The sequence below is a fragment of the Paramisgurnus dabryanus genome, chromosome 12, assembly GCF_030506205.2.
Source record: "Paramisgurnus dabryanus chromosome 12, PD_genome_1.1, whole genome shotgun sequence".
Lineage (NCBI taxonomy): Eukaryota > Metazoa > Chordata > Actinopteri > Cypriniformes > Cobitidae > Paramisgurnus > Paramisgurnus dabryanus.
Genome location: NC_133348.1, coordinates 6465241 through 6479467, shown reverse-complemented (window position 1 = coordinate 6479467; position 14227 = coordinate 6465241). Strand labels below are relative to the sequence as shown.

The 14227-nt window shown below is 37.7% G+C and overlaps 2 protein-coding genes across 2 annotated transcripts; one reads left to right on the top strand and one right to left on the bottom strand.

Moving 5' to 3' along the window:
• Positions 1-546: 546 nt before the first annotated feature.
• mixl1 (Mix paired-like homeobox) lies at positions 547-1813 on the top strand. Its single transcript, XM_065256309.1, has 3 exons — positions 547-677; positions 760-974; positions 1073-1813. Exons 1-3 carry the CDS (start codon positions 578-580, stop codon positions 1733-1735), a joined length of 978 nt encoding a protein of 325 aa, XP_065112381.1. The 5' UTR covers positions 547-577; the 3' UTR covers positions 1736-1813.
• Positions 1814-1914: 101 nt separating this feature from the next.
• Positions 1915-13264, bottom strand: lin9 (lin-9 DREAM MuvB core complex component). Its single transcript, XM_065256308.1, has 15 exons — positions 13189-13264; positions 11811-11843; positions 11308-11399; positions 11130-11234; positions 10902-11032; positions 10701-10826; positions 10438-10595; positions 10148-10281; positions 7882-8007; positions 7660-7761; positions 7498-7578; positions 7147-7272; positions 6779-6961; positions 6578-6675; positions 1915-2760 (listed from the first exon to the last, which is right to left on the bottom strand). Exons 1-15 carry the CDS (start codon positions 13217-13219, stop codon positions 2655-2657), a joined length of 1632 nt encoding a protein of 543 aa, XP_065112380.1. The 5' UTR covers positions 13220-13264; the 3' UTR covers positions 1915-2654.
• Between the last annotated feature and the right edge of the window lie 963 nt (positions 13265-14227).

The window sequence follows — 14227 nt, the reverse complement described above, 5'->3', positions numbered from 1 at the left end:
CATCCCAAACAGAGTCAGACTTGGTGCCCAACTAACTAGTCTGCCCAATAGTCCTTACACTCAATAAAACATAAAAATAATTTAACAAATTACTAAACCAATGTCATTTAAAACAGTTAATGCTAAAAAATTGGTTGAAGAAAATGCAATAACTCATCTGATCCAATTGCAGATTTTTTTTTTGTAAAAATCAGGAAACCAGTCTGGAGGAAATGGGGTTCTTTCAGTCCAAAGCCTGCAAGCTGAGGGTGTCCTTCAGGATGCAACGACAACATCTCATTCAACAATACACGTAGATGTTTTTTCAAGTCATGTGTATTCGGGTGGAGATCCCATTAAACTCACACACGAACCTTTAACAAATGCAAATGCTTCGCCAATGGCACATATTCACACCTGTTCCCTACCTGACAGATCTGCGCTCGACGTCCTGCGTAAAGGCGCAGTGCCAGCCGGTGCGCATTGACACCTTTCAGCTTTGATCACCTTTACGCAAAGGCCGGTAGGGTGGATATAAAACCCCACTCGAAGCGAAGTCAAATCAGTCGTCGCTGAACACCAGAAGGAATAGACCGTTATGGCAGTCGTGCACGGGAATCTCGGAGCATCACATTTAAAACAATTCCAGCTGTATCCAACCACAGATTTGGACAGGAGGATGAACATTCAAACGACAGGTTGGTGTTTACGGCTTTTCTTGCAGATTATCTCAGTAAAATAGACGAGTAAATTAAACTATATTATCTTGTTTTTATTTAGATTACGGAGCACAGCTGAAATATCTCGGCGGCGCGCATTCAGGGGTCACGAGGGCGGACAGCATGGCCCTCTTTACGCATCGCAGAAAACGCACCAACTTTACGCAGCAGCAAATCGACGTGTTGGAGAAAGTTTACCTGGACACAAAATACCCTGATATTTATTTAAGAGAGAAACTTGAGGCACTGACCGGTCTACCAGAATCAAGAATTCAGGTGAGAATTTGTTTGTGATGTTTAAATTTATCATGCAAATTAAAATAAGACTTTAAATCCATCAGATTCCTTAATACATATGTTCATCCTCTCTTCAGGTTTGGTTCCAGAATCGAAGAGCCAAATCACGACGCCAGGTGGGGATTCCACTCCCAGCAAAGACCAATGGAAATGTTCTGACCTCCAACACTCACCTTATGAACCAGTTAATGACACATCAGAACCACACACCCCTGGAGACCCAGCAAACCCCCAAGTTTGCCATGATAGACAGTTTTAATCAACAAGTGATGAACTCTGCAGATGAGAAGAGATGCGCCTTGAAAGGTGACATGTACAACCCAAGCGCTCCCTGCATGTTCAGCAGAACCGAGGAGAACCAGATCAACACGGATCACCTGAGCGTCGTGGTTCCTCGCAGTTACACGCAACAGTATCCCAAAGCACACGAACAGTTCACCGCTACAAGCCATGCAAAATCTACAATGAAGCAATTTTTGGTGGAGTATGACAACTTTCCACCGAACAAGACCATTGGGCCAGAGATGAAGGTTGTTATTCCTCCTCTTCCTCCTCAGAATAACTTCTTGATGTCTTCACCCAAACACGTCACCTGTTCGGTCCAGAACGTGCCGGTCGTTGTCCAGCCAGGGAATTTTGGGACCTTCTCTCCCATCAGGGCAAATGAAGCTGTTGAGTTTTCAGACTCCGATTCGGATTGGGAGAAGGAAGCTATGTGTGGTTTTAATGGATTTATTTAGAGATGTGATTTATTCATTGTACAGATTTGATCTGCATGCCAAAACACTCAAGGTTTGAAAATCAGATATTTATTTTGTATATTCCAGATATATTGTATATATTATGTACGTGTAGGTAGGGGAGACATTTCTCAAGCAAAATAAATGCCTATTAAACATGACAATGCAGACTCTGAGACTTTATGAAGATAATAGAAATCGATTTATTTACAAACACTTTGTATCATGCATAAACATACAGGTAAAAAACCCCACCAAACTAACGAATTTAAAAACATACATCAGTGGGGAAAGTAAATTTTATTCTAAGTGTTTCAATCCACACAGTTCAAGACTTACAGAAATAGGCTGCTTTGCAAAAATACCCAAATCTGACAAGTCAAAAAACATCCACGTTAACCTATATATGATCATTTATTGATATATCTTAAGCGAACTGTACAGTTATCTACAATGTACATATTTAAAACTTACAGAACATATTGAAAACAGTACCTCTGCTCTTGGTACACTCGACGTTTTGTAAAAGTCCAGAGCGAGAGAATAAAATAGGCCAAACAGTTTTAACAAACAAAAACTGCAATGAGGAGTGCCGTTCGGCATGCGTCCTTGTTGAAAACCATCAATAAAAATAAGGGAACTTTACATTTATTTCACATTGAGTGTGAGCAACATTTGCAATGACGGTCAAAACATTCCTATAAAACTTTGCCCCACTTTTTTCTAGCACGCATGCTAGCTGATTCAACATCACCTAAGACACTTTGGTGCCACTAGGCATGGGATTTTAACAGTACCTGTGCCGGTACAAATACAGAACATATTTTGACCTCTTCAACGTGAATAAACAAAGAACAAATGTGGGTTGAAGAAACGAACGGGTGATTGGATTCTGGGATGATGATGAGTTTAATTTCTGTCACGTTCTGTTAGTGTTGTTGGCAGAGAAAGCATGAAGGTTACCCAGTTGGCTTAGACCGCTCTGTATATGTGCTACGTGTATCTCCACGTTATCCTGGAAACAGCTGTAGAAGAGAGATTATAGAAATGAGGCACATTTATACTTAAAATGCACATATGTGACCCTGTCTGTAAAATCTAGGCTAAATCTCACACATTTTGAGATTAAGAACATCAGAAACCCCATTCACACAGCACTTTGCCAATTTTACAGAAATTTGCTGGAACCAGAGACACGTCCCTTAAATGTTCTGGGATTGCTCCCGTAAAAAGGACATAGTAACATTGCCGTAACATTCACGGAAAGCATTTTGTGTGAACAAAACAAAGAAACAATGCCGGAAGGGGCGTGCCGTAGTGAGGACGCGCGTGTCATCACAACCAGAAGTTATGGGTAAACTCTTTGACACAGGGATTTAAACGCAAATCAACATTCATGAGGAGAAATGTCGGCAAACTGGACTAAAGCAGAGATCAGGGAGCTCATCACTAAGCTCGAGATCATTCACCGGCATGACAGCACAGCACATGGCACACTCCTTCCTTATGATCTTGCCATAAACAAAAATGCAGACGCGTGGTTTCTCGAGAGAGAAATTACAAATTAGCAAACTTCAGACACATGTGTTTATGGTATGTGTGTGAATGCACACACAGATTCCGGAAAATCGTCGGCAGTGTTAATGAACCAAAAATCTAATGATCACAGACAAATCCTGGACATATTTTCAATTATCTCTGTGTGAAAAGGGATAAAGTTTGATTTCATTCTTTGTTATGATCATACTCAGTCAATATTAAAGATATCATGATTATATTTTCTTTACATTATGTAGGATGAGTTTATGCTGAAAACAGTAAATTACTTAACTCCTTCACCGCCAGCGTTTTTAAAAAAAGTTGCCAGCCAGCGCCAGCGTTTTTCATGATTTTCACCAAAGTTTAATGCCTTCCAGAAAATTTGCTTTTTTAAATATATAAACATACAATATACCAAATGAAAGAACAGACCCTCTGCTTTCAAACAAAAAAAAAACCGTTTCATCCTACCTTCAGTGGTTCTTTTGCAATCAGCTTTTGAATATGGGTAGGTTTTTGCAAAAACACCACATTTTGAGCAAAAAGCAGAGATAATTCCATTTTTGTGACGGACTTTTCATAGAGATCATATTCAGAGCGATCTTTAAAACAGACACGGACATGCAGCAGCTTGCCATAGGGCAATGCTTCCGGGTTTAAAAAGTTGCGGAAGGGCGCCACCTGGTGGATAATAGCGGTATTGCGGAAAGACGGAAAATCTCGTCATTGGCGGGGAAGCGTTTTCTCTTAATTGACGAGATATCTCGTCAATGGCGGGGAAAGAGTTAAGATTAGGGGTGTCACGATTCTCCAAATCCTCGATTCGATTACATTTTCGACTCTTACGGTCACGATTCGATTCGAATCTCGGTTTTTACTTTTTTTTGAAAGACAAAAAATGCTATGCCGTTATTATTTATTATTACTATTATAGTTTCACATTAACATGCACATTGCGTGCTTTTCCTCGCATGGGGGTTTGTGGGCTTTACTTTACGTGAGAGAGCTTGTAGAGAGAGGACTCCTTTTTGGATGCACCTGCACTAAAAATAAATCCAGCGTGTCATAAGCAGCTGCGCTTTGTCCGAAGTCAGATCACTAGGTAGTAATCCTGTTTATGATATGCATTTCAAGGAGTTGTAGCAATACATCCCTTATGTTTAAAATATAAATCTCAGAGAGTTTTTTTTTCTTCTGCTTGGCAAGCCAACCGGGCGTGACATGGGGGAGACGATCCCATTTTTTAATTCGAAGTTCGAGGTTGTGACTTATTTTTAGATCGATTTCGATTTAAAATCGAAATCGTGACACCCTTACTTAAGATGGATTTTTACCGACACAGTCATATATATTAATGGTACAAATGGATCTTTTAACTCTTTCCCCGCCATTGACGAGATATCTCGTCAATCTGCAATACCGCTATTATCCACCAGGTGGCCCTCTTCCGCAACTTATAAAAACCGGAAGTATTTTTTACCTAGGCAAACAGCTGTATGTCCGTGTATGTTTTAAAGATCGCTCTGCATCTGATCTCTATCAAAAGTCCTTCACAAAATGGAATTATCTCAGCTTTTTGCTCAAAAATTGCTGTTTTTGATGAAACCTACACATATTTGAGAGGTGATAAAAACAGAACACATGAAGGTAGGATGAAACGGATTTTTTTGTTTGAAAGCAGAGGGTCTGTTCTTTTATTTCATATATTGTATGTTTATATATTTAAAAAGGAGCATTTTCTGGAAGGCATTTAACTTTTGTGAAAATCATGAAAAATGCTGGCGGTGAAAGAGTTTAAAGGGACACTACACTTTTTTAAAAATATGTTTATTTTCCAGCTCCCCTAGAGTGAAAAATTAAATTTTTACAGTTTTGGAATCCATTCAGCCGATCTCCAGGTCTGGTGCTAGCACTTTTAGCATAGCTTAGCATAATCCATTGAATCTGATTAGACCATTAGCATCACGCTAAAAAATAACCAAAGGGTTTCGATATTTTTCCTATTTAAAACTTGACTCTTCTGTAGTAACATTGTGTATGAAGAACGACAAAAAATTAAAAGTTGTGATTTTCTAGGCAGATATGGCTAGGAACTATCCTCTCATTCTGGCTTAATAATTAAGCACTTTGCTGCTGTAACATGGCTGCAGGAGACACAATAGACTTTATGCCCAGCTGCACTACTTCCTGAACTTCAGCCAGCTCCTTGTTTCCTGTCTTCCATTATTGGACAAACTAATTAATCCAGGTGTGCCTGACCTCAGTAGTCACAACAACAATAATCAGACACACCTGGATTAATCAGTTTGTCCAATAATGGCAAAAAATAGTTCCCTGCTATTGAAAGTTACCGTATTTTCCGGACAATAAATTGCCCTGGAATATAAATCACATCAGTCAAAAATGCATTTTGAAGAGGAAAAACATATATAAGTCGCACTGGACTACACGTCGCGTTTATTCAGAAAATGATTTCCCAAAATCCAAGCCGAAGAACAGACATTTAATCTGGACAGGCAAGTTATTCAACTAAACAATAGCACAAAACAGCAGGCTGAAAAGGGGTCCGTAAATGTAATATTGTATATTACACAATATACAATAGCATACTTAATATACCCGGGAGGCTAAATTAACACGACAAGCCAAATCAAGTTCAAAAAGGTCCCGAACTCATTCCACATCACTAAATCCATTGAATTACATAAATACAGGAGCAGCATAGAGCGGACTCGGCTGAAGTATAAGTTGCGCCAGAACCTAAGTTCCAGGACCCGCCAAACTATGAAAAAAGTGCGACTTATAGTCCGGAAAATACGGTACCAAGGGGACTATTTTCGGGCAGTGCGTAATATCACTGCGCCTCCTGCAGCCATGTTACGGCAGCAAAGTCCTTGATTATTACACCAGAATGAGAGTATAAGTCCTAGACATATCTGCCTAGAAAATCACAACTTTTAATTTTCAGTCGATCTTACTACATGATGTAACTACAGAAGAATCAAGTTTTAAATAGGAAAAATATTGAAAATCTTTGGTTATTTTTTTAGCGCAATGCTAATGGTCTAATCAGATTCAATGGATTATGCTAAGCTTAAAGCTATGCTAAAAGTGGTACCGCCAGACCCAGAGATCAGCTGAATGGATTCCAAAACGGTAAAAAAATCTAATGTTTTAGTCTAGGGGAGCTGGGAAATGAGCATATTTTCAAAAAAGTTGAGTGTCACTTTAAAATGGAAATGAAAACACTAAATTGAAGTAAACCTGCAGTCCAGTATCGAAAGTGAAACAAATCTGCATTACCTGAGGTTGGAGTCATCTATTGAACTTTTTATGTCGTTCAGAGAGTCTGTCAGCGATTTGAATTCAAATGAATTCAGGTCACCTCCTTCAGCCAAACACTGCAAAAAATAAAAAGCATGAAAACATGATCAATAACCGTATTTCACATGTTGACAGCAGCAAATAACATTAACATGAGGTGTTTCTGGTTCAATCTCGCACCCTGATCTGCAAGAGCAATGCTGTGAGACGGGAGACCAGCTGGGTGAGACCGGGGTTTTGAACACGCTGCTCTCCATCAGGCAATGTGTTAATGAGCCGCACGACGTCCTGAGACTCCTCCTCGCAGCGTCTTCTGAGCTCACTGGGCTGGTCTGCGGGCTGCATGCCCTGATCTGGGGCAAGCTGTATAAAGATCACAAAAAAGCAAAGATAAATCAAACAACCTCAACAAGTGAATGCCTACGTCAGAATATTGTTGAGAATAGCGAGCCAATCAGGTTGAGATTCGACAATCAACTAATTTATTATGAATCTGGGCTTGCGGAGAAAGTCTGGAAAAAAGTGTGATGTGGGACACACAAACATACCTCAAAGCAAAACTGCTGGACTTCATGTAAGACCTTGTTGAGATCCTTGTTGAGCTGTTCAAGGTCGAGGACTGTTGTGGCATATCTCTTCTGTAAATCCAAACCGATGGGCATGGAATAAGACTTCTGCAAAAAAACAATAACACATTGCTTTGATTGATGGGTGGAAATTGGACTGAACTGTTAAAGGTGCACCATGTATTTATACTGAAACAATTTGCCGTTGAGGCAGGATCATGCAAAAGCAAACATTTTTGTTACAAATATGACCCTTGTATAATTAAACATTTTACATCTGGAGTACATTTTATCTTGGCATTATGTATTAATTATGTACACAAACACTCTTACCAGTTTTTCTGCTTCTGTATTCATCTCCTTCAAATGCTTTATGTGTTCTTTTTTAATCATGAGGATTTTAGACAGGCGAGTCTAAAGGTAAAAATACAGCCAAATGTGAATAACCATTCTGAGCAAGTTTAAACGGATAATATCCGCAGATAAAATGCTCACCACTTGCACAAGAAATTTGACAGGAAATCCACCCAGTGTCTCTCCATCAGTTCCTGTTAGTTTACCTTTCCATGGGGACTGACTGAACAGCGGGTCATTATCCTGGTGAGAGAGCAAGAGGATCTTATGATCATTGTCTTTATGGTATTCCGATTAAACATCTATCATTTAAAGCAGTGGACTGCGGGTTTAGATCGGACACAAGTGGGAAACAAATCCTACCATTAAGATGGATTGGGTCGAGCTGGGGTAAGAGCCACGTGGTGGGGTGAGAAAGTTCTGGAAACGAGGCGGACGCTGTTTCTGAGCGAAGGCAGATATGGGCATCGTCTCGTTAGGTTCGTTACTCTGGAAAAGAAGGATTGGAAAGTTTTAGACCACGTGCACACAAAGCCAGAGCATTCCCTATCAGAGGAAAAAGATTGTTCTAAAATGTCCGTAAACACGGTGTCGTCTCAAGAGATATCTGCATACACATGAAACCACTGAAACTGAGTCAAATCGATTCAGTATTCATGCTAGACCAGTATGTGGCACTGTAATACTGCCATAGGGATAGCCTAAAAACGGAGAAGACTTGGAGAATGCGCATAAACCATGTTGTTGTCCATAAAAGTTTGTTAGTCCGCCATTGTTGTTGTTGTTTATGTGAACTAGCGCTGTCTGACTAGGGTCGAGACTTGGCATGATGACCGCAAGGGTGTCATGTTCACATTGATCCACTCTGAGACCCAAGAAAAAAAAGGTTTCAGGCTCCCAAATTGCCAGATACGTCTGGACAAACACTGATACGATACAAAATGTTTATGTATACAGCTAAACGCATCTCTGTTCACACCAGATGCGGAAGAGGTGGCAAGCGTGAGTGATTTACACGTTAAGTCAATGCAAAGACACGAATAGGCATCCTTGCACGAATGGCGCAGTGCAAATTGAGCGTTTTGAGCGTGGACACGCCAGTTGAAAAATCGTAACTTTGTCGGATTTTCGCATCGCGCTAACCAATCAGGTGCTTGCTCTAGCAGTGATGCAATAACAGTAAGCGAGTCGAGGCAGAAATTCAAAACCACAATGGAGGACAATCATCATCGCTATACGAGACATCTTCGTACTTTTACAGGAATTAAAAGGATCTTGTTTGGAAGAAAGTGAGTGAGGAGGTCGAGCAATCTGGTAAGTTTACTCAATTTCAGCTATATCTTTAAGCAATGTCCTAATAACCCAACAAACAGAAATGGCGTTTCTCAATATTACAGAGACACAAAGTGTAGTTTTAAGATTAGTTTAGGCAAGAATATATATATGTATAATATTCAAATCTGCAGTCAAAAAGTAAACATAGTGCCTATTTGAACATTTGCTTAGGAGTGGGTGAAAGCTTGAATCTGCTGGACAGGCATAAGCCCCTCCCATGATGCGAATTTATGCGTGAATGTCTCGAATGACTAGAATTTCACGCGCGAATGAAGCGAGTAAACTCAAAGCGTTCAAGCATCCAATTACGCGCAAATAGCGCGTTTTTGCAACCTCTTCCACGTCTGGTGTGAACACACAGTTGGGTGATTCTCGCTAAATTAGTCTTTTGAGGTGTCATGAAACATTTTGATAAAAAAGTAAATGCAAAGTAATAATCAAAATAAGAAGCATACAGTTACAAACATCTCTTCACATACTATTTTGCACATGATTTTGTTTGTTTTTCCACATTTAAGGGGAAATTTTCATTACCGCAACATGTCCATGACTAGATTTGGGTTATTTGACATGAAAATATTTATAATTAAAAACTCTAAAAAATTAAAAGCTTCAGTGCATGTTATACTATAAACATTTACAGTAAAGAAACATGTGGTATTTGGTGATCATTGGTAAATGTAGAGACAATAATAAGGAATATAAATGTGTCCAGTACCAATTTTCTCATCCTCCGCAACAATTTTCAATCATTGTTTAAGCCCTCAAGGAACTAACTTTTTCAACAAAAAAATTGTTGGAAGGGACATAATTGACTGTGACACTCAAGATGGCTACCAGGTAAGCAGTTCTTATTTTTTCTCTCCAGATAAAAGTTTACATTTTGTTTGTTATAGTACCTAGACAACTTTTTAGTTCTCATTACTGAAACATGAGTTTGTAAATGCATATATGTAATGTAATATCATGTTGCGGTAATGATAATTTTTGATAATGATAATCTAAAAAATGTAAATAATTCTATAGGAAATATTTTTTTAAATCCTCTAAAAATAATGGTTATAGTAAGTTCAGACCTTAATCTTATATGTGCAAAAAAAATTGGCTTCAAGGGTTTAAAAAAAAAATGATGGACACCTTCTAAGTCTGGATTTCGTGAGAATCACCCAGTTAGTGTCTGACCTGGGATTGTAGTTTTTTTATGAACAGACAAGATTTACTGATTCAGCCAGTTGTATAAAATGGCTGAAGTCAAAACATTAATTTCTGTAGGAGTAGGCAGAGTTAATCTTACAAGCACTTCGTAGTCAGGAACAGTGTGTGTGCCGAGCCCATTCCTGTCAAAGGTCACACGGTACGTGGCTGCACTTGTATCTACCGCATCAATCTGACCGGTAAAAAGCCCATCATGGACACCCCTGAGACGAGCTGCAGGTTAAAAATAATCAAACAAAAAGTTAAAATAAAACATTTCAACTGAATGTGTATACGTATTTGTTGTTTCTAAAGTAAAACTCAAGAACTGGTCTTATTTAATATTGCTATATTAAGTCAAATATCAAAACCATATAATCAGATTCCCACCTGTAACTTTAGTGCCAATGACCAAGGGCAAAGGAATCTCATCCGGCAGGTCTTTGCATTGAGACATATCTGTGATTTTCCTCTGCTGCAGGAGACGCATTTTTTGCCTCTTCTGTTTAAGAGCCATTCGCTCTTCGGTAAAGAACGCAGAGGAACATCTGGAAGACACACGATATTTAGATCCAAAACATATGAAAATGTAGCAGTGCAGTTAGGTACTGCATATTACATTAGCAAATTGTTAAAAAGAGAGGTCGATGAACCTTCGAGGTTTGCCCATAAGTCTTCTGATTGTTCCCCATTCCACTCTGGTCAACTTCCTAGTCTTTAAATTGGGAAAAGACTCCTTCAAACATAGGCAGAAGTCATTGTCTCCCTCAAATAAAGGTCTAAAAACAAAACAAAAGTATTAGAGAGATTGCCATCATTTTATACAAAGATTGCACTTAACATGTTACTCATACCTGTCAATATTTGAGTAGAACCATTCATAGATGCACCATTTGTGTGCTTTGGGTAACTTTAGGAGATTTCGCAATCTCAGGCCAATTTTCTGCGATGCTTTTTTATCTGGCGTTGCGACATTTGCGAGTTTCTGTACAGGCAAAACATTTACAGGTTTAGTTTTTTGTAATAGATTGAAAAATGTTTGAAAAATTGTATTTTAGTATAGGTATTATTTCCAGTCTGACCTGAGGCACAGTGGTGACCCTCTGACTTCTCCTGGGAGATCTGGAGGCGAGCGGCCGCTCCTCATCTTCACATGACAGCCGACTTCTCTTTGAACTCCTTGTTGGCTAAGGAATAAACCAAGTGGGTAAACCCTAGACCAAAATAGGGGAATTTTAAAATCCTGCCAGGAAAACTTACTGTTTCCATAGAAGTGTAAGTGCTCCTTCCTCTGGTGTTTTGAGATTTTGGTAAATTGTTCTTCTCATTTAGAGTATTAGACAAACTTCCTTCTGTTAGAGAAAAAACATGATTTAGCTTATGTAACGGGGTGCACTGACAAACCAAAAATGCATAATAGATCGTATAATCAAATGTGCAAATATTAATTTCGATACTACTACATTTTAAGTCTCATTTTTTAAAATTCACAACCTACTTCACCATGCATTTTGTTTGAAAAAAAAGAACAGTGGAAAAACAATAAGTAGCAGCGTTTCCATTAACCTTCAAATTGCGCAAATTGACGCGTTTCCATTGGCCGTATTTTTAATTCGCAATGTCAATTTGTGCAATTCAAAGGGTAATGGAAATGCAGCTACTGTCATAATAAAAACTGTATGTAAAAAAGCTTTATGCATTGTGAAAAGTGCTATAAAAATAAATGTGAATCGAATTAAAAATATAGAAACAAATTAACTTACCTCTTAAACTTACAAGGGCTTTAGCTGAAGAGCCTGCAAACAAAAGAATTTGAAATATTTCAAGATATAAAATGTACAAAGGCAACATACGATTAAAACTAATGCCATTTAAAGAGCAAAATGAATAAGCCCAATCGACATAGTCATAGATCGACCCATGTAAGTTTGCAAGCATAATTTCGTAATAAAATCGCAAAGTTAGTACATAAAAGGCTTAACACAGTCTCACTATTTGCTATGCAATATTATTACACCTTTAACATTCCACTAACCAGGGTGATCCATGCAAACACCATCAGTTTATATTAGGGCTGCATAACAATTAATCGCAACTAATCGTTTGCAGAATAAAAGTTTTTGTTTACATCATATATATTTGTGTGTATTGTGTATAATTATACATATAAATATACAAACACATGCATGTATATATTAAAGAAATATATTAACATGTGTACACATCTTTATATTTAAATATAATTCATATTATATATAAATAGGAATACTTATTATACACATCATTTTTTATAAAAATTACACATGCATGTATATACATGAGTTATTAAACACAATACACACACACATATGATAAATTATAAATAATAATTTTATTCTGCAAACGATTAGTTGCGATTAATCGTTATGCAGCCCTACTAATAATAGTATAAGTTAGGCAAAATCACAAATAGTTGTTACTTTTTAAATGCCCTAACTCACAGTAAAGACACAACAGTGGTACCACTATTTAAAATATTAATAGTAATAACAAAACCAACCAACCACAATGACACCCTTATCCATTCTACTGTAATATAAACAAACCAGGCATATCATTGAGAGTGGATTCAATAATAAGCTCATATTTATTATAAGAAAGCAGAACAAATCCATATGCCAGAACGGTCTCGTAAGAAAGGATATTTTTATTGTGATTTTTCATGTGGGAAGTGTTTAAACCATACTGGGAGTGTTTTTACCACACAACCATACTGACAAAAACAACAAAACCCAGCAGCTGTCATCGTCTTACGACCCTGTAAACGCCTGTATGTCTCTACTAAAGCCGTATTTTAACCACTACACCAAACACTGACCTATAAAAACCGTTTTGGTTAATCTCTAATCAATAGAAAGAACACTTAGCACGAAAATCACCTCAGAGGTGATTTTTATTTACAGCAGTAGCCTTAAAAAGCTAACTATTAGCGCGTTAGCCTCACAGCTAATAACTTTACGTTTGTTTTAACATCACTTACAACAATTAAACGCATTTGAAATGTTGTGCGAACGACATGCGGTTGCAAGGCACTTTATACCGCATACAATCCCAAAAAGGAAGAGTATAAATATTTAGTACCGAGTTAATTTTATTACTCACTCTCGTCTAACAGCTGCTCGAGCTCCGCCATCTTGAATTAGCCGCGCCGGTTTTTCAAAGGCCGAGTGCTGCAGTGCATTGTGGGACGGAGAGGGCTGTTCAAACACTAAACACATCAAAGACGATCAAATATTTTCGATTGTATGTACACTGCTTTATAAAATAAATTAAACGATCAATTAACAGAGAGCAGATTATATTTCTGCACGACACTTATATATTTTGCAAGTAACTATATTTATATAAACCGGTCTGAATTAACTTAGTTATTTTATAACAGGCCTAACAATACCCACAAAAATACTGTGGCATGCTGTGTTATATTAACTACTAAATTTTGTTAATGTTTACTATAATATTCTGTAATATGGTAAATTGATCAACTGTAGTAATACATTAATATTTACTATGGTAAAGTTTAATAGCACTACAGATTTTAGAAATTTTATCAAAGGCAAAATAATGCGTGCCAATTCTTAACAAAGATTTAAACTTGCAATAAATATCATCATTCATATGCCACTACAGTAGGCCTATATAGCAAAAAACAGCTCAAAGCTTTTTTATTTTAAGGGGACACATAGTGAAAATCTGATTTTTCCCCCATGTTTAAGTGCTATTATTGGGTCCCCAGTGCTTCTATCAACCTAGAAAATGTGAAAAAGATCAACCCAGTCTCTGCAAGCATGTAAAAAAAATATGTCATTGAAATTTGGCTCCCCTTGTGATGTCAGAAGGGGATAATACCACCCCTAAATCTGAACTATCAAACCACGGCACTGTCATTTAGTGCAGAGATCAGCCCATTTGCATTTAAATCACACAAAGTGGCAATTTTAACATAGATTATTTATAATAGCATATGATATTGAGCTAAAACTTTACATATGTACTCTGGAGACACCAAAGATTTATTTTACATCTTAAAAAAAGTCTTGTAATTTTTTTCTACATAGCAAGTAAAATTAGTCGAATAAAAACGTTGAAGTTGTGTCAAAATACTACATCAAGCATATTTCTATCAATTTAAATGCTAGTT

Excerpts from the sequence above, each read along its gene's own strand:
- lin9 (XM_065256308.1), bottom strand. The coding sequence starts at position 13,219 with ATGGCGGAGCTCGAGCAGCTGTTAGACGAGA. Across the intron at positions 7,273-7,497 it reads ATACAGAAGCAGAAAAACTG|AAGTCTTATTCCATGCCCAT; the intron begins GTAAGAGTGTTT and ends GTTTTTTTGCAG. Across the intron at positions 6,676-6,778 it reads CATTGCTCTTGCAGATCAGG|TGTTTGGCTGAAGGAGGTGA; the intron begins GTGCGAGATTGA and ends TATTTTTTGCAG.
- mixl1 (XM_065256309.1), top strand. The coding sequence starts at position 578 with ATGGCAGTCGTGCACGGGAATCTCGGAGCATCACATTTAAAACAATTC. Across the intron at positions 678-759 it reads GATGAACATTCAAACGACAG|ATTACGGAGCACAGCTGAAA; the intron begins GTTGGTGTTTAC and ends GTTTTTATTTAG. Across the intron at positions 975-1,072 it reads TACCAGAATCAAGAATTCAG|GTTTGGTTCCAGAATCGAAG; the intron begins GTGAGAATTTGT and ends TCCTCTCTTCAG.